This window comes from Lactuca serriola, chromosome 4 (genome assembly GCF_051521515.1).
Source record: "Lactuca serriola cultivar US96UC23 chromosome 4, Lser_US96UC23_V15, whole genome shotgun sequence".
In the NCBI taxonomy this organism is placed as follows: domain Eukaryota; kingdom Viridiplantae; phylum Streptophyta; class Magnoliopsida; order Asterales; family Asteraceae; genus Lactuca; species Lactuca serriola.
The window spans coordinates 316,820,672-316,845,600 of record NC_136411.1 but is presented as its reverse complement, the minus strand read 5'-3'; the positions used below and the strand labels follow the sequence as shown (position 1 = coordinate 316,845,600).

At 35.5% G+C, this 24,929-nt stretch overlaps 1 protein-coding gene, 1 long non-coding RNA gene and 1 pseudogene across 3 annotated transcripts; 2 read left to right on the top strand and 1 right to left on the bottom strand.

Moving 5' to 3' along the window:
* Positions 1-9,606: 9,606 nt before the first annotated feature.
* On the bottom strand, positions 9,607-10,257 carry LOC145097315 (protein RADIALIS-like 3 pseudogene; annotated as a pseudogene). The gene is made up of 2 exons (XR_013704313.1): positions 9,988-10,257; positions 9,607-9,906 (listed from the first exon to the last, which is right to left on the bottom strand). The product of XR_013704313.1 is annotated as a protein RADIALIS-like 3 pseudogene (transcript).
* LOC145097316 (uncharacterized) lies at positions 9,667-10,575 on the top strand. The gene is made up of 2 exons (XR_013704314.1): positions 9,667-9,805; positions 10,113-10,575. It is a non-coding gene; the product is annotated as an uncharacterized LOC145097316 (long non-coding RNA).
* An 11,204-nt stretch (positions 10,576-21,779) lies between these two features.
* Positions 21,780-23,659, top strand: APC10 (anaphase promoting complex 10). Its single transcript, XM_079034853.1, has 7 exons — positions 21,780-21,938; positions 22,035-22,273; positions 22,371-22,431; positions 22,579-22,671; positions 22,815-22,885; positions 22,999-23,103; positions 23,348-23,659. Exons 2-7 carry the CDS (start codon positions 22,095-22,097, stop codon positions 23,415-23,417), a joined length of 579 nt encoding a protein of 192 aa, XP_078890979.1. The 5' UTR covers positions 21,780-21,938; positions 22,035-22,094; the 3' UTR covers positions 23,418-23,659.
* Positions 23,660-24,929: the final 1,270 nt, after the last annotated feature.

Genomic DNA, 24,929 nt, shown 5'->3' with positions numbered 1-24,929 from the left:
TGTTCTAATGTTTGTTCAAGGGTGTCTCAAGTTTTTCTCTCAACACATTGAATTAGAGATGGAAATGGAATGGGTATTGGTGATCCCAATCTCATACCCGATTATAAAACTATATTTAAAACCCGATTCCATATTGTCGGGTACCTGATTAGTAAATAACCATTAGGTTTGTGGGTATCCCTGTCGGTATCGGCCTTCCTATTTATGATCATAATATGTTAAAAGCTACTTGTTGAAATTTTCATTACCAAAAATACGATCATAATCCAATCATAATAATGGCCTGATTTTGTTAATACTTTCAAATCCTAACATCAAACAAGTTTAATATCTAATAAATTGTATATTTATATAATCATTAAAATACAAATATTTAAAATATATAAATTTCACGATAAATCAATCGAAACCATAACTTGAATAATAGAAACAATAACTCGAATAATAAAAACAATACTATTAATCTCCATTCTAGAATAGTAGTAATGTGCATAAGAAATTTTATACTTCTCTCTAATGTACATAAGAAATTGAGTAAATTAAAGAGAATGATTCCTATAGTTTAAGGTAATTTACACGTTTGGTCCCTAACTTATCTTTTTAACTCGGAAGGTTCCTAATGTTTGTTTTTGTTACGCGCTTGGTCCATGTCTAACCTAAAAGAACCATTATACCATAAATAATTTCTTCTTTAATTTTCTCTCATGTATTTATCATTTCTAAATTAAAAAAGGCTTGCCATCCATCCCCACCTGACCTAAACTAACCCAGATAATCAAATATCATCTATCTCTCTTCTTTAATACATTAAGCCCTAGATCACTACATTAAGGCCACCTCCCTACTTTATCAGTCGACTGTCGTTGCCTCCTTTGTCGGATAACCGCCACCATCTCCTTTTTCAGACGACCGCATCCACCACCTTTACCGGACGACTTCCACCGATCATCTATAACATGATCGCCACCACCCCCTTAACCAGAATGCCGTCGTTGTCGGTCCACTTCTCCACCACCACTCGATTTTTGCACAATCCACCACCATTCTTTTCTGCACCATCAACCATCAAGTTTGTGACGAATTCCAACACTGATGAATTTTATGCTAAGATTGGGATTTTTCCATTGAGAAACTTAATCTTTCTCCAATACATTCATTCAATCTGAAGCTGGATTTTTAGGGTTTTATACGAAGATGATGATGATGGGTTTTTAAGGCTTTTTTCCTTTGAGAAATCCTCTTGTTTCGCCAAGATCATCGTTGTCGTTGTCGATTGTCGGTGACTCTGAAAAATCTCTTTTTGTCTTCTCCCTTCTCCAACATCACACCGTCGCCTTCACTTTTACCAGTGATGAAGGCATCCTTATTAACTTGACCTCTGTACCAATTGCTACCCACCATGGATTTTGATTTTGATCTTCAATATCCAACACCTTCCTAACATCTACATCTTTATTCACCGACAATGAAGTTGTCTCTACTACTCGAGCTTCAGTGATGAAGCTATCAAATCTAGATTTCTTTGCTTGGTTTTTCCACAAATATGATCAGAAATTCATTCAAACCAAATATGTGTTTTTTTATTCTATTCTGATTTCTGGGTCGATTGGATTGAACGTATGGTTTGAATGAATTGATTCTACTTTTGATTTATTAGATTTGAATATTTTTGGATTTGATTTCCATTTTTAATTTTAGATTTGATATTTGGTTTAAATGGATTCGATGTGGTTTTTATTTTTCGGTGTCTGAGATGGTGGTTCTTTGCTTCGGTGGTATAAGAGATAGTGGCATAGATGGTGGTAATTTACTCTGGTGGCATTTTACTTCGGCAAGAAAACAGTCTGGGTGAAAGAGTAGAAATATATAGGGGCAGTGTCTAATTTTCTAGATTAATCATAAATTTGCAATAATAAATTAAAAAATATTACATAAATAATAAAATTAATTAAATTGTTTTCAAATCATAACCAATAACAATAATAATACTTCAAAATAGTATAACCTTATAAATTACATTATATTAGCTTGTAAAAAAATATCAAATAAATAATTTTTAAATTAATTAATCGTAAAGTAACGTTAAATTGAGAATTATATTTAGTTTTATTCATACGTCAGTTGCAAGTGAACGAGTAACGACCATTAAATAATATGATTTTAATAGATGTTGTAATACAGTTCAAAATCATTATAATTTTACATAATAAATTAGTATATTTAGTTTTATTCATACGTCAGTTGCAAGTGAACGAGTAAGGACCATTAAATAATATGATTTTAATAGATGTTATAATACAGTTCATAATCATTATAATTTTACATAATAAATTAATATAGCAAACTATTATAAGGCTGGAGGGAGTGGTGTCACCGAAACCGCACTCCCTCCCACGCCACATAAGCGCCATGTCAAATTATACCACACAAGTGTGGTTTCTTGCCTCAACAAGGGGGTGGTGCCACACCTTTTTTTTTTAATTTTTTGTTATTTTGTTAACTATGTGTAGTAAAGTTAAACAAAAAAAAAAAGAAATTAACCACAAACTCAACGGTCAAAAGTAGTCAAAACCCAAGGACCAATCAAAAACCGCGGTATTCCATAGCCGCACTGCGGCCAAGACCGCACCAGACTGCGGTCTGGGGGCGGTGTTCTTGGTCTAGGTGGCACAAACTGTGGTCTGGGACCGCACCCACACCCTTCAGCCTAACATGGTTAGTATTAATAAAGTAATATTTTTAATATTTATTTGCTAAATTTTAAACATATAGTTTTATTCTGAATTTTTTTAAAAAACTTAGCTTATCTGCTTCTTATTTAAGCCAACAATAACCTTTGCCAACGATTTGTACGGGGGAAGGGGAATTACCGGCAGCACTCCGTCTATGAACAGGTTCAGACATCCATGTCGATCTCATGGAATGAATAGGTCATCCAGCAAAACCCTAGATTTCAACGTTTCTTTTGAAACTGAATTGAGCTTATGTAATGGAACTATCAAATGAATGTTAGTCGTCAATCACTCAATCGCATGATCCTACACACATATACTCTCTCTATCTCTTTCTCTCTCTCTCTCTCTCTCTCTCTCTCATCACCGGTGGTACTTCTCATCTCTTCTACCCCTCTTACATCTCTTTCACTCTCTCAAGAACACCCCGAATGCTACCACCATTCACCTACACCGTCTGCCGCTAGATGCCGCCCGATAACCTTCAGACGCCACCGATCTGTTTGTACACCGAGGAAGTAGCGACCAACTAGATCAACAAAGACGATGAGGAAATTTAAACCCAAACTGGGTCAAGACCTACATTCAAACTCCGATGACGAATTCAGATCTAGATGTAGGCTCTTCTGTTGATCTACACCTGCGTCTCCTTCTCAACGCTAATCTCGGTAAAATGTATCGATGAGTGGTGGTAAATGGTTTATGGTCGACCGATGAGTCAAAGTCATGTTTGAACCCATCGATGATTTGCAGTGGGGGTCACAGGTGAGTATACAACTCTTCTTTAACACATACACACACACACAAACGATCAATCAATTTTCAGGGTTGTCTCTTATATAATAATCAAATTTCTAGATTTGTTTCTAGAAGTGGAAATCGATTTTGGAATCTAAAAATGCTTATGGGTAATGGGTTTTCAAGAACAATCAATTTCTAAAAATTCAATTTTTTCTGTGTATTTCATATCATTTCTATGTTTAAGGATTGATTGTCACACCCCCGAACCAGACAACGGAAACGTCCGAGGGCTCGCGTGACTTAAATTGAATATCATCACAATGAATATACATGAAACATAACATAAACATCACCATCCATTAATACATTACAACTGACCTTGTTCACATCAAGTACATTGTCTAGATATTACATATCCATAGCATAAATTGTTCGAGAGTTTTCAAAACATAATATCCTAACACACTTGGTATTGTTCTTCAGCTTATCTGTTACCTGAGAATACAAGTTATTTGAAAATGTCAACATATATAATGTTGGTGAGTTCATAAGCAGGTTTGATATCAAAATGTTTTGTGTAGTTTGTAAAACCCAAAAAATCCGATATTTTCTGAAACGACAATTGTTTATACAGAAAGTGTGAAGATCCATAAGTATATGCATGATGATTTCAAAACGTGTATAAATGAGAAGCTTTGCATTGAAAGTACAAGTGAATAATGTTGATCTCCCCCGAAAAAACCCGATGTTTTCCGATAAAATAGTATGGTCGTTTCGTGTTATTATATCGTCACAACGAATGAATATGATTTCCTTTGATCAGATGGTATTGGATTTATTATGTGAGTCGTTATAACCATGCATGATAATGACTAGTTCGTTTGTCTTGGCATTGTAGTGAACGCCATAATTGATCTTAAGATTTTGTCACCCTAGACTGGTCGAGTCTAACTGTAGCGAACAACTGAGGTGTGGGGGAGTCACCACCGTATAGATCTATACACAAACTCTCGCTCTCCCTCCAGGAGACTTTGATTATAACTACAGACTACGACCGATACTTGTTGGTGTCGCCCGTTATTACTCACTTAACCCAAATGAATTTGATTACTATTGATTAACGACTTGTATTTTTTTACTTGAATTGAAGGTAAGCCTAACAGACGAGAAGAAGAGGACCACAAGATCCTACTAATCACGTTTGTTATTTAAGGCTGTCGAGTATGCGAAGGACGCGTTGGTCTATTTCGCATATGATTTATTTGGACCTTACTAGCAATGTTAATGGGCCACTGAGGCCCAATAGCATGTAAACGCCATTGAGGGTCACTTAAGCATGTAATTAGGTCACAAGAGGCCCAATAAACATGAGTTATTTATGTTAGGCCCAAAAGTCATGTTAATGGGTCACGAAGGCTCAATAAGCATGATTAGAATTTTTCAAACCCAACAATTTGAATGTTTACTTATTTTTGTATAGTATAAATGTCGGGAATTTTGTTTGAACAATTGTTGAATCGCAAGGCGCAAGGTTTGTCGATTGTTTTATAACAATATTTAGATTTATGAAAATATATGTATATTTTTCATTCTAAATTCATAAGTTATAATGTGGTATTTTTCACCCATATATCTTAATAATAATATAATTGTCTTCAAAAATATTGGTTTGACCTATTCAGCCCCTCTTTAATAAAAATGACAATTGTAGTCAATTTTTATAGAAAAATGACATTTTAGGTCCCTAAACTAATTTTCTTGACATTTTGTTCCAAAATAATGTTTTCAGCCCACTGTTTACTTTTTGGAAGTTTCATCCCCTTTAGAATAAATATTTTCATTTTTAACCCAAACTTTTCGCAACTTTTACAAATTTGACCCAAAATCCCAAAAACTTTACATTTTAAATCCTTCTTGACAATTAAAGTCATTTTAACCCCTGAAATAGATTTATTTACTTTTCTACCCACTGTTTTTGAAAAATTTACCATTCAGCCCCTTAAAACCCATATTTTTCGCAAATTTGGGCTTATGGGCCGAAAAGTCCGAAGATTGGTCCATTAGGCTACAAATTACATTTCTAGTCCTTGGAAGAGTATAATATTCATAAAAACATCTATTTTAACTATTTTGACCCTTTTGGTCCTTATGAAAACCGTGAATGATAACCTTTAACCCAACTTTTGTTTATTTGACAAATATAGCCTAAAAATGAGTTTTATGTTGTAATATGTTTAATATAACCTTAGATGATAGTTTTTCTTAACTTGTTAAGTGTAATGCATCTTAGATCACATATTTTTCCTCCTTGAACTATAGATCTCAAAATATCTTTCATTTTTGGCACATATTTACCACATAACATAAGAAATCACACATAGCATACAAATACACATAAATCTACACATTTTACTTGTATCCCCCAATAAAACATATCAAAACCGAAAATAAAGGGGTATGAACTCACCTTGGGTTTTTGGGTTCGGTTTTGAAGAGAAATGGAATAGTTTGATGTTATTTTCGGCTTTAGTAAGCCCCTCCTTGAATAGATCTCAAACTTATGGAGGTTTTCTAAGAATATGATCACAAAAATGCTTAGAATGACTGATCTTAGCATAAAAATGAAGTTATACAACTTAGAGGTGTAAGGACTTACCAAGAGAAGATGAGTTTTTGGTGGAAACCTTCTTGATCCACCTTAGATCTTCAAAAATTTGTGAAAGAGATGAAGCTTTTCTAAAGAGAGTGAGGTTGAAAGAAATTGGTGAAATGTGTGTGTGTGTGTGTTGTGATCTCGGCCGAGAGATAAGAAGAAGAAAGGGGAGGTGAGAGATGATGTGATATGCATGGGAATATGCGTTTGATGCATGGGTTTCCAATGGGTAATTATGAGGTGTTTTGCCCTTAAAATTCTACATTTCTCTTTTTTTTCTTTTTTTTCCTACTTGGGTCGAGATTTGGGTTGTAGAAGAGAGAAATGAGTCATTTTGAGCCCATGCTCGAATTTATGAGGTTCAAATAACATTTTTCGGCCCCATTGGGCCTCTAGGTATCTTACGGCCCAATTGCATGAAGGAGTCATTTTGAGCCCATGCTCGAATTTATGAGGTTCAAATAACATTTTTCGGCCCATTGGGCCTCTAGGGTGTCTTACGTCCCAATTGCCTGAAGGAATGGGTTTTATGGCCCATCAAAGCTATTTGAATCAATTATGGCCCAATAAGGCCTATTTAGATAAACTAGCCCATTTTAGGCTTATAAGGCCCAAAAAGTTAAGTTTCATGAAAGTAGGTCCAGTTAGAACCCATTTAAGGGTTCTAAGCCCAAAATAGTCAAGTTGGAAGTTTATTGGTCCATTAGGCCGAATAAGGGAATTCTAGTCCATAATGGATTTAAACCGGGATTTCAGGGTTTCCAACCTTCGTTGACTATTTGAATGTTTGTATGGAGTGTTTGATGAAATTTTATTGTCATTGAATAAGCATCATACATGTTTTTTAAGTTTCAATTACAACGTTATCCTTGTTAAGTGTTTACAAAGCATCAGAATTTCTAGTTGTGACATTGATTTAGAAGAATGGTGGAGAAACGAAAAGCTTTGGTTGATCGGAGTTTATGGCGTTCATTTGCCTGCTATTCTTCAAGGACTTCTGAAAATGGTTGTCGGAATTTAAATTGCGTTCACATTGACGTCAAAATCTGATGAAGATGAAGAGTTTTCATATCTATACACTGTGAAATGGATGCGTGCTCTTCAATTTTTGGGTTATGGCACAGTTGTACCCATCTGTAAAAGGGTTGATGGGAAGAAGATGGAGAACACCAATAATTGTGTTTGTGTGGTATGGTGGTAGAGAGGGTGGTCCGGTTTTATATATATATATATATATATATATATATATATATATATATATATATATATATATATATATATATATAGGAGAGAGTTCAATTGAGAAAAAAAGGTTGAGAATGGGGGAATCATTCTCAGCCACTCATTTATTGTTGCCGTAAAAGCCTCCGTCGTACCAGCGGAAATGGGAAAAGAATAGACATGTGTTTTCCAACAAAATATATTTCATTAAACTATGCTAAACATTACCTTAATATATACAAAAACGTAGTCTTTTTCGTTTTTTTTTTTTTTTTTAATTTTTAAGAAGCTATTTTTATCAAAAAATTATTTTAAATATACCAAAATTCATGATTTTTTATTCTCTACAAATAGACATCCATATTGATATAGTTTTAAAATAAAATAATTTTTTTTTATATTTTCAGCTATCGTTATTCATAAGTGAATAAAAATGAATCAAGTTTTTTCTACAATACATTCGTTATTCACTTATGAATAAAAACTATGATTATTTTATTTATTTATTTATTTATTTATTATTATTATTATTATTATTATTATTATTATTATTATTATTATTTTATATTTTAAGTATCATTCATATATGAATATAGCATATACTAAACATAGTATATTCATATTTAAATATTTGACGATTCATTCACTTGTGAATACTACATAGTATATTCACTTGTGAATATTAGATGGTATATTCACTTATGAATATTAGATAATATTTTCATATATGAATATTACATAGTATTACATGGTATATCACATGTGAATAATACATAGTATATTTACTTGTGAATATTAGATTATATATTCACTTATGAATATTACACAATATATTCACATATGAATATTACAATGTGTTTTCACAAATATATATATAATTTTTATATGTTATTCACATATGAATAACATACAGACTTGCATATTCGTTTTTTTGTTTTAATAATCATATACAGATTCAAGTGAGAAAACTTATTCATATATGAATATAACGTGGTAATTTAGTTTATGCATTTCATCAAACAGTTGGAGTGCATACAAGTTAACTATTTTAAAAATGTTAAAAACATCAAGTTATCAATTCCAAATCATCATATACTTCCGATTTCGACTTCAGATGCGACACCTATGTCTGATCGATTTCTCATTTTGATTTTGATTTCCAAAAATCCGATTGGGAACCTGTGAGTACCGATTCTGAGTCCTTCAATGTCGACCGTGACTGCGAGTCCAGAACTTCGATTCTAATTTCATGAACAACGAAGAAATTCCGATTCCAACTGATTTCGTTTGAGAATCTGGGAAATTCCAGTTCCAAACTTTAACAAATCGATGAAATTGAGGAATTTGGGTTGCGAATTTGTCTTGAACGACGAACCTCCCAGCTACGAATATTGATGATTGATTAACACTGGATGACATTGATGATAGTTTAGTTGAAGAACTTTGGATGATTGTTGAAGGTTGGAGGAGAAATTTTGAGGATGAACGAACTGTTATCGAATTCTCTATAGTTACGTATTTGACATTGAAGGTTATTAACATATTTACAAGTTTGTCATCGTGTCTTTTTTATGCTTAGATAAATGAGTGACTGAGAATGATTCCCCCATTCTCAACCTTTTTTATTTTCTCAATTGAACCCACCTATATATATATATATATATATATATATATATATATATATATATATATATATAGAGAGAGAGAGAGAGAGAGAGAGAGAGAGAGACTGAGTGTGTGTTGGGTTTATTGTTTTGTTTTTCATTTTATTATAAGAATAAGAAAATAAATAAAAGAAATTAAAATATAATTATTAAGGGACATATTAACCACAAACACCAAAACCACACAAGGTATCTAAAATTAGACCAGTGGTACACCAACGTCTCGTTTTGAACCAAAAACACATAAATTTGACAAGACTATTTTTGCAATTTTGTCTTTAAAAAAAAAAAAAAAAAAAAAAAAAAAAAAAAAAAACTTAGCTTATGTGCTTCTTAGTTAAGCCAAAAATAACCTTTCCCAACGATTTGTACGGGGGAAGGGGAAAGCACTCCGTCTATGAACAGGTTCAGACATCCACGTCGATCTCATGGAATGAATAGGTCGTCCAGCAAAACCCTAGATTTCAACGTTTCTTTTGAAACTAAATTGAGCTTATTTAATGGAACTATCAAATGAATGTTAGTCGTCAATCACTCAATCGCATGATCCTACATTCAAATTTAAGCGCTTCATCGAGTAAATTGGCGACGCCGATTGTGATTTCACTTCATAATTTGTTTTATATAGCTATCATTACATTTGATTCATGATTATCATGTATACATAGAAGAAATTCAACATCAAACTTCACAAAAGAAATGCATCAAACTCACACTCCACACCCTTCCTTTCCCAATCGACTCAATCGCACAGACTCAGTCGCTCAGAGAGAGAATATATTATTCTGAATCTGGTACTTCTACTTCACTCTTCTGTACATTTTTGTTTCACTACACAATATACTCCTAAAATCGAACTTTGCAACTTCTTCACAACTCATCATTTGACAGAATGCTGCAAAAAAACAAAGCAAAAACACAGTTATAGCTATACAATCACATTCAATCATTCATGTACGTATATAGATTACTTTACCTGATGATTGTCATGAAATCTAGAGTCTGATTAACGTCTGTAATTGGGGGAAGGAACATATCCAGACTCTATGTGCCTAAGATCTTTAAGAAGCACCTCATAATGCCTTTTCACTTCTTCTACAGACTTCCCACCCACTGCCCTAGCAATATTCTGCCATCGATCAGGGGTGTCTCGATCATACACAGCAAGAGCTGTTTCAAATAACTTGTTCTGCTTCGCTGTCCATGAGCAGCTGGATCCATATGAAGAAATGGAGTTTGTTGACATTTTGGATATCAAGATTTTCAAATAAAGTTGTTGGTTTCTTGTACTTGATGCTTGGGAAAGGCTAAAAGAAAGGAATTGGAGGAGTGATTTGCAGGATTTGATGAGGGGAAGCTCTTTATAAACTGAAGGAAAGTTGTACGGGTTTTCTAGTTGCAGGAATATAACTTGCAAGATGGTCAAATTGTAAGTGACCCATCACCCATCATCATCTTTTACAAATTGCAGATATTATAATCAGTGGAGTATGAGAATCAGTATATGTTCTGGGACCTAAGGAATTCTCTTTGAATTATGACAACAAATCATCTCTTTTTGCTACTTAAATTTCATGATGGAAACTGTTTCAACTCTTCATCTTTACATAATCAACTTTCTAAATGCAATTTCATTTCAAAAATCAAGTTGTGTTTTTGTGTAACAAATGCAGCCTAAAGTTCTTTCTTTTCATTAGAAAGAACTTTCTTGTACATGGTGTTTGTTATGAATTATATGAAGTATTTCTCATCATGATGAGTTATGATCAAAATTTTGTCTTATTAATGCTCAGAGTTTGCCTTAAAAGCAATAGTTTTTGTTTTTTTCTTGTGTTGATTTCTGAAAGCATATAAGTATCTTTCTATTTATGTTACAGGACCTGATTCTTCCATCTTTTATTGTTCCATTTTTCCATATGGACCACATGTTTTTTGATTAAAAGTAGGATATTTATCAAGAATCCAAGTTATCTAACCCAACTTGAATTATATCTTTGCACAACAGATGCTAACTGGAGCAAGTTGTTTGAACATGACATTTGTGTTCTTATTTTCCAGCATCTCAAACATCTATTGAAAAAAAAAAGTTCAGAAATGACTCTTCATCAAATGCCTTATATTGAACACATAGTACTTTGATATTTGGCTATTAAACTGATCGTGTGAATTACTCTCAAATCCACGTTTAAACTCGCTCTCTATCTCTCGCCTGTGTAAAAGACGAATATACCCTCCTGCCCATTTGTTTTAAGACCAAAATTTGCTTGGTGTTGGATCATGTAGAAGGATACTACTTAGCAAGCACCCTTGAACTAGTTAGGCTAAATGTGTGTGGAGTATCATAGCTATCTTAGGTGTTGTTTCTTAATGGGCCTAATGGGCTTAGGCTGTGTTTGGTGCACCACAGCTAGCTGATAAGCAAGCTTATACTTCGAGCTTTTTTATGTTGTCGTGTTTGGCAAGCCAAAAAGTAGCTTATAAACTAGTGTTTTGAAAAGCTACTTAGACTAGCTTTTTAGGAGCCTTTTCAAAATTTTCCAAATATACCCCTTAATTAATTATAGAAACAAATATTCTTAAATGTCCTTTTATATAATTTTATATATTTCAGCTAGCTTTTCAGCTAGTTTTACCAAACATCATTTTTTATCAATTAACTTTTCAGTTATCAGCTAGCTTTTTATTTAACAGCCAGTTTTTCAGCTATCAGCCAGTTTTTCAGCTAACAACTAGCTTTTCCGCTAGTACGCCAAACATAGCCTTAGTGGGCGTAAGACTTAATTTGGTAAGCTATATATCGTTGTTTCTTTTTTTGACTTAATACATACATAATGAATTAATGAAATGAAGGGAGAATCAAGATTGAAATAGAGTTGTATTAATGAATAGAACCTTGGAATCTTTTGTTTTTGTAGGTATTATTTGTGTATAAGTCTTATTTGTGTGTTACTATACGATTGTAATTAAGTACTTAATGAAGGACTTAATGGACATAAAGAAATTGTGGAGTAGGTATATAATTGTTAAGGAGTAGCTTGAAGATAGATATACACATGGGTCGGGTCGAGTTGACACACAACACCTTTTGTCATGTAGTATAAAAACTATATTATGAAAGTAATAATTTAATTTTGTTAAATAAAACTATATTATGAAAGTAACCTCGGTGTCACTAAAAAAGACATTGTTCATTTCGTTTTGCATTCGGACCACAAATAGTTAAATCCAAATAACATTACAACTTGTACAACAAACAATCCAAGATGCAAAATAATAATATCTCTGAAAATAACAATTTTGTCACTACTCATCCCATACCAGATTTTCACATTTAGATTTTATAAGTTTTTTTATTATTTAATTGTTTTTATCTTTCACAATATTAAAGTAAATTTATTATAAGCTGTGACTTTTGTCCTTACTATATTTTAAAGTTATGTTTTTTACGAAATTTCCTTTAATAGTTTTCATTTTTTAATTGCAAATGAATTATCTATCACATGCACGGAATCACTTAGGCCAAGACGTGTTGTGTGGAAAAGAAGTATCGGAGTGTAGTTGGATGCGTTTCCGGCTACCGCACCGGCACTAGGTATTGGCTTGATGATTTGTTTGCAGAATCAGATGAAATTCAAATGTGTTCGTCAAGGGTTCGGATGACTCGGATAATGATCTAGAGTTCCGTTGTTTTTTTTCTAAATATGGTTTATCATTTTTATTATTCATTAGTTTATCCCCTGATCATTGTTTTTTTTAATAATGGTTTATCATTTTTATTATTCATTAGTTTATCCCCTGATCATTAAAAATTGTCATCGTACAATGAGTGAGATTGCAAACGGGCAACAAGTTGTGCCGCTAAGCCTTTTTGAATGGTAAAACTAATTCTTTTAAAGACTACATCCGAAGATCTATGGGATATAACATTATTATGAATGATTCGTTGTACTCTTTTAAGAAGCTCTACCGCATCCGGTGCGAGGAAACCAAACGTATCAAATGCAAATGGTATGAACACGTGTTGATTTTTCATGCACGATCTCTCATGTTTGGTGACTTTGCCTGTAGCTGCTTTTAAAGCAGCATGTCCCGCTATGAAACCCCCAGCCCTCAGGCCCACAAGAGGGGATACCCATGTAAGATCCACACATGCGTGTTTCCCTCCGACCCATCCAAAAATCAAAATGTCAGCCGGTCTGAGGGTTGACCTTCCTTCTGTCGGGTCACTCAAGAAATTAACAGGTGCCTCTTTCTTAGCGGAAACCCCGACACGCTTAAATATGTCAAACAAAACATTCCTAACCATATCGTGCCTGTATTTGAACCCCGAAAGTTCTTTACAGTGAACTGCATGCTCTCCAAAAGAGTCCAAACATGCCTTGCGACACACAGGACATATCTCGTCAGCTGGGAATATGGGAATCATGAGTCGATATTTGAGAATAGTACGATACTCCACAGGAGACATGTGTTGGCCAAGCCCATCTATAGGGATAGCCAGAAAAAAATCTTGAGCATGTGGTGCACGTAAGCACTGGAAAACTGCTTTCTGTCAAGCCGTCATGTCGAGATGCACTTCCATATCTTGGACAATTTAACGAAAAAGGGCACTCGCCAGTGTATTCTGGGATTTAGGGGGGCGGTGTCTTTAGTAGTAAAATTGTTAAGGTCAAAATCTGGAAGCTTGTTGCGAAGGGATGCCAAGGCACAATCATAATCAGAATCCATACCATGTATACCGCTATCCCGTAAGATGTGGTCTTGCAATACCCAAGATTGGACCCTTGAGGCAACAAAAGCATAGGAGGTAGCCTCTACTGCCAAGTATAAACCCAAACCCCCAAACCTAATGGGTAAGGAAGCAATTCGCCATTGTATGTCACCAAAGAAAGGGCCCCCACAAACCACAATGTCCTCAATCGCACCGCGCAATCCATTGTCAAAGAATATTGCCGCCTCCTCCATGTGAACGGGTTGGCACGTCCTCAACCCAAAGAAAAGCTTAGCAATACCCATACAAGACCGAAGAAGAAGGAGCCCACTCTGGGGGTCAGACAATTGTGGAAGAAGACGTATCAAATTCACAGCGTTTTCGGCTCTCTTTATGGCTAAGCTGCGAATGAAACTAGCATCTCTACTAACAGCTCCCCCAAGAAGTTTCACCCCCAAAGGAGGCCTCCCGATGTCCGCCAGAAATAGCCCCTCCCGTAACTTCCTACCATCACACGAGGGCCAAAAGAGCTCGGTTTTCTTGATATTCAACTGAAGGCCCAATTTTGGGTCAGTCACCATAATGATGTCTAATGCTTTGGCCACCTCCTCCGAATCTCCGATAAGTGTGCCATCATCCAAGTACCATGCATGGAGAAGGAGCTTGCAATTGTCTCTAATCTTATGCAAGAGCAGGTGCAACACAATGGCAAAGAGAAGTGGTCCCAAGGGGTCTCCTTGCTGAACCCCAGTAGAAGACCGAATATGTCACACCCCAAAACCAAGAACGGCGGAAACGTTCTGGGGCGGAGGACGTCATGTATAGTATCACAACAATGAAAAGTAGTAAACAAGCAACAACATCATCCATTGCATTAATAATACAATTTTAATACAAGTGTGTTCTGTCAAATTATAATAGACGCTAAAGAATAAATCAAAATGAAAGATGCGTCTTGAACGAGCACCATCTTCCCTGAACCTTGCATCGGTACCTGTTTATGGTTGACCTGAGGATACAAGTTATTTTGAAAGAGAGTATCAACTTTAAAGCTGGTGAGATCATAAGTATTTTAGTGTCTTAATTTATACGTAAAGTATTTGTATGTATATGAACTGTAGGTATTTGTATGAATACGAATTGTAAGTATTAAAAATGTATATGAATTGTAAGTATGAAAATGTTTGTAAAACAATTGTAAACGTTTGAAAAACCCTAGAAATCCCTATGATTCCTACTATTATAAAAGAGAGTCTTCTACCAAGACCTAATTGCTCTGAATGTAGCCTTCTACCAAGACTTAACTGCTCTGAATGCAGTCTTCTACCAAGGCCCGACTGTTCTGAATGTAGCCTTCTACCAAGGCATCTAGTGTCTATGTGTGTCTCTTGTAAGAGTGTGTATTTTCCCAAGTCTGACTATCATTAACCAAAAATATAGCTTTTACATTACCGTGAGTCGTGTGAATATTCACGAAGTGAATGTAATGGGAAAATGAAATAGTACTATGGTGTAGTGTCGAACTACAACCATACCAATTACCTCAAGTCTAGGGTAATTCTTCTAAGTACTGTAGCATTTGTCATAAATAACTACATCGGTACTCAACTGCCTTATTTGAGGGATAATGTATAATGTGATGGCTAGATCCCATGCTATACGCTCCCCTGTCAAAGGGATTTTGAGACCTTTACACGCCCATGCATATCTGCACTACGTGACACATCCACATTACTATGATCATGTATACCCAATATAACTATCACAATTGCGTTGTGATTCATCGGTATAGTTAGATCCTGAACTTGTTCCATGCTATAGCACCTAGTAACGTCTGTCCTATGTATATGTAAGCGTACCCATGTAAGTGTAATTATGTAAGTGTACTCATGTAAGTGTGATCATGTAAGTGTAATCATGTAAGTGTACTCATGTAAGTGTGATCATGTAAGTGTAATCATGTAAGTGTACTCATGTAAGTGTGATCATGTAAACATATCTATGTAATAGTATAGTAATGTACTGTAATGTTCTACGTGTGCTAGCTGTAATGTGTGTTCTCTCTCTATCTAGCATGTATAGTAATGTACTGTGTGTACTAGGTGTAATGTGTGTTCTCTCTCTATCTAGCAACTATTGACTCATGAATGAACTGACTCATTGTATGATATCGCGTTCTAGTAATAGTTCTAGTATATTCCTAAACTACCCATATGGTAGTTTACTAGTAATCTAACTGGTACGTATGGACATGGATGTATATCCTTGCTACCCAAGGGCATTGGATGAACTGGAAGGGCCTTTATGACTATATATGTACATATGATATATAATTAATATTTAAACAACCTTCGGACGGATACCCGGTATCCCACCAGACCACATCCAAATCGAGGAAAAGGAAATAGGGTGGATAGTCTTCCTAAGTCTTTTAAACATTTCGTATATATCTATACATATATAGGCATGCAATTGGTAATATAAAAACATAAAATAAGTTTTGTAAAACCTTTGAACATAATTATTATCTAAGAAAAGATCGACTTGATGTCAATCTATAAACCGGTTTGAAGGCATGGGTTTGATAAAATAGTTTAGTATAAAGAAACATTTGTTTGAAACACAATTGTAAATAAGTTTGAAATGTAACATACAGAGTAATATGTACAGTGTAATAAAGAGTTTTAAACACATAAAGTGTTTATGAAAAACATTTGAATGAAACTGTTTGGTAAAACGGCTAATGAGTAGCCAATCATTTGAATGCTGCTTATTAATCACATGTGATTAATATAATAATTAACATAATTCTACTTGTACCCCCCCCCCCCCCATAAAACATTTAAAAACAGTTAAAACATTGATTAAGGGGTATGAACTCACCTGTTGTGGGTGGTACGGATGAACTGAAGAGGTAGGATTGCTAGGTGTCAAGTGAAGTCTTGAACACACTCTATGATCCTAGTTAACATATAATATCACATATATGTAACAAATTAGTATAAAAACAACTAATAAACAAGTCAAGACGCCCTAGGACATGCTAAACACCTTTATCAAGTGTTATTAGCCTCTAGGATTGCATCTAAGTGTTTGTAGGGGAAAGTTATTGTGTGTAGGGCTCAAGGAAAACTCCATAAGGGAGTTCACGACCCTAATGACACTATTAAACGAGTTCACGGTCATAAACTCATGAGATTACGGCCGTGAGCTCATACTTATGTGTCCATTTGATGTTTTTTGCTCTACAAGGTCCTAAGAAGCATTTCTACTTAATGGCTTGGTCCATGGAAGAGTTTAGGGCATTATATAACTCCTTTTAGGAGTTCACGACCCTGGGACCATATCCCTTGGAGATTACGGCCGTAATCTCCCTTGGGAGGGTGTTTGGGGTGTTTTCAAGTCCTTAATTTTACCAAGAACTAAACTTATGCTAGTGTACAAGGCTTTAGAAGAGTTTATAGCACCATTTGACACTATTATTTGGAGTTCATGACCCTGGAACTTCTTGGGCCGTGAACACCTTTTTCTTGGTGTTCTAAAGGTGTTTGCTAGTCCTAAATACATTAGGGTACTTGTCTAAATTAGTCTTTTGGATTAAAGAAGGCTTTTAGGGCATTTTGGCACATAAAAATGGATTTCACGGCCCAAGAACTTCCTTGGCCGTGAACTCACTTCTAGCCTTGATTCTTAATGTTTTGGATGTCTAAACTAGCTATGAGTAGTCTCAAGGTTCATTTCCAAGGTTTGGAGGGACATTGGACACATTTTGGCCCTTATAAAAGAGTTTACTCTCCAAGTGTTCTTGGGCGGTAAACTCACAAATCTTAGTGTTTTGACATGATTTTGATGTTATTAAACACAATCTAAGCTATATAATACAACTAGATAGAAGTACTCACGATTTGGGATGAAAACCCGAAGATCCGTGAGAGAGAATTTGGATTTTCTCTTGTTGGAAATGTAACTAATGAATGAATATGGTTCAGATTTCTATATATAGTCCTGGGATTTTTTTTGGCAGAAAATATTTTTATTCCGGAATTGAACCCTAATATCCTAGAGTTTTGGAATAACAGTGTTGCACAAAACCCTAGTGCATCCACTCTCCTGATATCTCCTTAAGTGTAAATCCTGAAAAACTGTCAAACTTATACCCAAAAGTCTGGAAATTCTTTGTAACTGTTCTAACTTCTATTGACTTCATATGGTTTGTAAAGAATGGAAATTTCAGGTTGTCACAGAATATGTGTGTTACCTAGATATAACCTTGCTGCTTGACCATATAGGAATTCTACCCACAAGGAAATAGAAGGACACCTCAATCTGACCTCATGAAGTAATGCGGATCTGTCAACAAGGTTAAAGGCATTAGAGAAGTCCATGGTAAGCATGGAGAGAGATTTGTCATCGTGGCGCTCACTCAACAACCTATTGGCGCTATGTAAAACGGCCTTAGCGCCACCCGACACCCCGACTCCGAACTGAAAATCATTGAGATATTTGACCATTTATTTACTAACCCCTTTCATGGCCAACTTGGAAACCAAACGTCTCCATATAGTACCTACTGCAATAGGTCGTATTCCCTTGTCAGGTTTTAAGAGCGGCGTGAGAGGAGCAGAGGCAACAAATTCTGCCAAGCTCGAAGGGCATCTTCCCCCTAGCCATAGATTAACCACAGAAGTAATAGCATGTAGGAAGTCTTTGGCTATAGCCGAACCTTCTCCACAAAGGGCATCTAAAATATGTTGAGCTCTCAACCCGTCCCTCCCACACGAGGTACCTTTAGGGAAGGATTTAATTCCCCCAAGGACATTGTCAACATCCACTACCAAGGGAGGTTCTGAAAATATGGTGTTGGGCATGGAAAGCGGTGGCTTGTATGGATGCTTATCCTCCAATGCCTCGTGGTATCACCCCTAAATGGAGCAACCCCCGAAGAACATAAAACTTTAATTGCCGCTGTAAAATGCCCATCAGCAACCTTACAAAGACATTGTCTGACATTGGTGCTGCCCGATGTTCTTTTCTCCTGAATGTAATCTTCTTTTTTATCTTGTTGCTCCAGTCTTGCATTGTAAACTAAGTTTTTAACTAGCTTGACGATACCGTCTTCAGTCCCCCAAGTAACTAAAGCGCTCAAGATATTACGATGTTGCAAATACTTCCTGTTGCCAGACCTACTTTCTTGCCTATTCTTGGGCCTGAACACCTGAAGAGTACACCTAGGAAGAATTAACAGAGCAACCCACGCTTCAACGGATCCGGGATGAGCAACCACCTTGGAAAGGGCTGCTTTCAAATCCTGAGAGAAAGCCATACGACAGTTATGAGAGATGCTTTTGACAGTGGTGATAGGCAGCTTAAAAACACGATCAAGTAGTTGAGCATCCATCACCAACCCATCATCGAGGTCGGCTTCCGGTTCATTGGGTAGGGGCTTTGGAATGCCAACAATATGCATGCTCATGTCATCAGCCCCGTCAATAAACTTAATCAAGCCACCCGGGTGGTGACATGAACGACTCAGGGCATGAAGCTTCATGCAATCCCCACATATCCATTGACCAAACTCCTTCAAAGTTGCTGCAATAGATATAAACAATCCAATGTCAGAAGTAATAGCCTCCCGTAACACAGCTCTGCGTTAATCTTTATGGAGGTGTAAGCTCTTGAGATGAGATATCATACGGGAAATCCCTTTACTTCCAACAATACCATTTGGGCAATAGTGAAACCCCCCGAAAAGGACACGACCAAGCTCCGCTCTCAAAGGAATGAGGGGACGCCATAGACCAACAAATAAAGTTTATTTAAGCCTCAAGGTGAGACCCGAAATTAGAAGCACTAACCCAAAAGAAAAAGTGACACTCCAACAAAAGGCTGGAGTGTGCATAATGGAGCCCACACCGGATAGAATCTCTACATCAGCTTGAGTCAAAAATTGGCAACAACACTTGAAAAACTCATTCAGACATTTTATCAAACACTTGCCAGGCAGAAAAAGAAACACCTTATTTGCATCACCAAGCCTTAAAATTTATTGCCCAAATGCAATCTTGAAGCGGGAATCATATAGCCCAAACTGATTAGACCTTTACAACCTCAACTTCTCATCAAAACAAGCACACCAATCGTCTTGCTTCAGAGCACAGTCCTTATCTCAAAATCGATTTGAGAAATTGATTTTGGTGTTTATCGATAAGTATTTATTGGGGTCAAACAAAGAAAAGTGAAAATTGAAATTGTGAGAGTTGTTTATTTGAATCGAAAGCTAGTTATGAAATTGTAATCGGTTTCGATGGGTGAAGGAAAGTGTCAATGCCAAAAGTCAAAATCGGTGTTTTGAAGTCGAAGTTTGTGGTTCCTCATAGAAAGACGTGTCGTTGTGATTGCAGTCGAATATTATGGTTCGGTGATGATGAAATCTTGATGGTGGTTCGATTGCAGTCATAACAAGTATATCTTCATCTCCTCCTATAATCTCCGGTGGGTTGCGACGGAGGACTGGTAGCTTCACAGGGAGGACCAGTGCTCTGTATACCCTAATTTTGCGTTATCCTTTAGAGGTGTAAGCATTAAACCCTAGCTAAGTAAGGGGGTGTGTGTGTGTGTGTTCTTAGGAGACATTAGTGAAATCGAGAGTTGAATGAGGGTCGCAATGGAAGAAGAACCGGAGTAGAATAAGTTGCCATTGCCAGATTCTTCACTGGCCAGACCTCGCTTCCAGCCAAGCTTCAATCCCGACGATGCTTCTGTTGTGAACCCGAAGAAGTGACTCGTGTTTCCGATGGCCACAATACCTCTGGCAATGTGTTAGATCTTCGACGAGGTTGCCTGATTCTAGTTCATCTTCCGGGTTGAGGACCGATAGGTCTAGACATGCTTTATAATTAACAACTGTTATGAAATAGATCAGATCGTTATTCCTTGGCAAAATGGCGACTGAATCATCGGAGGGAGAAGAAGAAACGAAACTCCTCGCAATTGATATCTGAACTTTACAATTTTATCCACTGTGTAATTTATTCGACCTGACTTGTTGAAATTCCTGAATCTTCTGACGTGATTGAAGGGTTTAGGGTTTTTCATAACTTAATTTGTTTCTTCTTTCAGCTACCCTCGTTATAATTAACAACTGTTATGCAATAGATCAGATCGTTATTCCTTGGCAAAATGGCGACTGAATCATCGGAGGGAGAAGAAGAGAAAGAAACAATAGATCAGATCGTTGAGGACCGATAGGTCTAGACGAGTCTTACATCCCTCCTGTCAAAAGATAGGTTTAGACATGCTTTGGCCACAACACCTCCGATAGGTCTAGAAAAAATTTCAACCCTTTGAATTTGTTTATTATGTAATTTTTAATTATGTTTTCTAAGTTTTATTATGTAATTTTAATTTTTAAGTAATGAAATATTTTTATTTTAATTAATTTTTGTGTTTATTAACATTTTGTGTTAATTTAATTTATTTTTTGAATTATAAACTTTAAAAATAAATTATTTTTTTCTTAAAAAAAATAAAAAATAATGAAATGTGACTATTTGCTATCTTTTGACAAGTGAAATATGAATGAGTAAAATTGACTGGATATCGAAAAAGTGAATAGTGGGGTGTGAATATACTCTTCAATCCTACTTAATAAATGAAAATAATTTTGACACATGTCACCATTTCATTAACTTGGACACATGTCATTTTTTTGTATTTTTGATTAAATGTTTTTTCCATTTGTTATTATTATTTTTTATTTTTTCTTAATTAACACATCATATTTATATCTAATTTAATAATTACTTTATTGAAAATAACCAATAAATCACACTATTAATACTCATATAATATTTAATATGTTTCCTTTTAAATTTAAATATTAAATTTTAAATTTCAAATCTAAATTTTAAATTTAAATAAAATTTTGTTTGAACTTTTATATTTAATTTTTGTTTTAGCAAACCTATATAATATACGGTCTACACCTAATTTCAAATAACAGTTAATATTAATATTAATTTCAAATATAGTAGTATTATTTGTGCAATTTGTCATATACATGTTGGGATTTATTTTATTTTTTTCAAAAAAGAAAATCTTCCCTCTCCCCTCCTCCATAATCAATACCTGAAACTTCTGAAGAAGAAGCTTCACGCACCAAGTCCTTATCTCGCCTCCTCGCAATTGATATCTGGCTTTACAATTTTACCCACTGTGTAATTGATTCGACCTGACTTGTTGAAATTCCTGAATCTTCTGACGTGATTGAAGGGTTTAGGGTTTTTCATAACTTAATTTGTTTCTTCTTTCAGCTACTCTCGTTATAATTAACAACTGTTGGACAATAGATCAGATCGTTATTCCTTGGCAAAATGGCGACTGAATCATCGGAGGGAGAAGAAGAAACGAAACTCACGGGAGGGAATCCGCAACTGGTGGTAGATGGCGACCTTCGTGAGATGGCAAAGATGGCTGCTTGGAGCGTAAGCTCTTGTAAACCCGGCAATGGCGTCTCTTCTCTTCGAGATGACAATTACGAAACCTATTGGCAGTATGTTAATTTCTCCATTTCGTTTCCCCAATTTTCTTTTACTTTTTCATGTGTGTGGTTTTCCATTTGACAAATCCTTGATTAATTCTGGATTCAGATCAGATGGCGCACAACCACATCTCGTTAACATTCAGTTCCAAAAGAAAGTTAAACTTCAAGTAAAGTACAATCTTGCTTTCTCCTTATCGTACTCTAGAAATCCGACTTATTAAAAAAGGGGAAAAACATCTTCTTGTTTTGTTTCTGTAATCACTAAATCACATCTTGCATTTGAAATCTATAATGGGGTTTTGTTGCTTATTCAGTTAGTGGCGCTTTATGTTGATTTCAATCTTGATGAGAGTTATACACCTAGTAAGATCTCAATTCGTGCTGGAGATGGTTTCCATAACTTAAAGGTGCTCTTCTCAAATTTCTGATCATTGGCTTTTATTTTTATTTTTTACTCTTTTAATCATTAGCTACTGGAGTACAAAATTATAGTACGAATTGATTATGACCTTGATTGAAAATTTGAAGTTGATCATGTTCTTCCTTGTAGGAGATAAAAACAGTAGAACTTGTGAAACCAACTGGTTGGGTACACATATCTTTGTCTGGAAATGATCCTCGGTAGGCAATACAATAGCTTTAATATTTGAATTGGAAATTCAACTTCATATAATTAAAGTCTTAAAAAATCATGTGCATATTTTTTCTATAGTATTTTGATTTTCTTATGACAGGGAAGCTTTTGTAAATACCTTCATGTTGCAAATTGGTATATTGTCGAATCATCTTAACGGGAGGGATACACATGTCCGCCAGATAAAAGTTTACGGACCACGACCGTACGTAACAATCTTTTTAGATAAAGTTCCAATCATCTGATATCATATAAGATGACTGGAGCATTGGTGCTCCAGTCATAGATGCTCATGCTCCGGTCATCTATCAGACAGATGACCAGAGCATTTAAGGAGTCATCTGATATTCAGATGTTCTTTGAGTAGAGCATTTGAGATATCGGATGACTAGAGCATCATTTACGGATGAAATTCTAATTCAAGAATTTTGTTGTGTGGTGTGTTGCAGGAATCCTATTCCACATCAACCATTTCAGTTTACTTCAAGTGAATTCATTACTTACTCAACTGTGAGATGAAGAAAATTTAAAAGGCTTGTTGGATTTTGATGGTTTACATGTTAGTTAACTCAGCTGTACCATTTTAAATTTATGGTCAAAGGTTGCTCAATATGGTTTTTTTTATTTTTGGAAAAGAATGGTGTTTAATGTGTTATTGATAACATTGGCCATATGCACTGTTTCTTTTTTTGTCCAAAATGGGTCATTTCTTCCCCAATGAAATGTTTATTTATTTATGTAAGAATGGTGGTTTACTTGCATGAGAATTTACATCAGCACTATGTCATAAAAAATACGTAGTTTCATAAGAAAAAGATAGTTCATAACTAAGTTCTTTCTTTCAATAGACTTCTCATGTCAACATTTTTTTTGATAACATTGAACAAAAAAAAAAGTACAAAATTTAACATTGAACAAAAAAAATACAAAATTTCACAACAATGAAATAAATTGAAAGGTGAGTTGGCTACACCTTTTTTGAAAGAGAGATTTAAGGTATTTAGATTTAGCAAATACGAAATTTGGTTACTATTTGTCTAATCAACTATTTTTTTTAAATGGTAAATTACACAGATGGTCCCTTTGCTTTAGGGTAATCTGTGTATTTGGTTTCCTGCACACAACGGTGGATGATATTTAGAGAAGCACCGCCAGCAGATCCTCAATACCGTTGGGGATGGTCAACACTGGGGCCTCATACAATTTCTGTCTCAAAGTCTCAAATGTCACCTGCTACTCAAGGCCCCATCGAAAATCCACAACCTTCCTCATCAGACAAGTGAGGGGTACTGTAATCTTGGAGCTGCTGAATAAATATCCGATAATATCCTTCTAAACCTAAGAAATTCCTGATCTTTAAGGGAGAGTTCGAAACCTCCCACTACATCTAGGTCTCAATTTTATCCGGATCGACTAAAATCCCATTTTGGTTAACGAGATGTCCCAAGAATTAGACCTCTCGTAACCAAAACTCACACTTTGAGAACTAGGCATACAACCGTTCTCGCCTCAACACTCCTAGAAGCTCTCGAAGGTGCTCCTCATGCCGCTTCATGGTCTTGGAATACACCAAGATATAATCAATGAAAATAATGACTGATCGATCGAGCATCGTCCTGCATACCTAATTCATCAAATTCGTAAAAGCCGCATGCGCATTGGTGATCCCAAATGGCATCACCATGAACTCATAATAACCATAACGAGTCTGAAACGCGGTCTTTTCCACATCCTCCTCTCTGATCATCATCTGATGATACCCTGACCTTAAGTCGATCTTGGAGAACCAAGACGAATCCTGCAACTGATCGAAGAGGTCATCAATCTACGGAAGGGGATAACGATTCTTCACTGTCAACTTGTTCAATTCCCGGTAAGCAATGCACATCTGGTGTGAACCATCCTTATTCTTGAAGAAAAAAATCGGTGCTCCCCACTGTGAACTGCTCGTTCTAACAAACTACTTGCCCAATAACTCTTGAAGCTGAGAGGACAACTACTGCATATCAGGCGGTGCCCATCGGTACGATG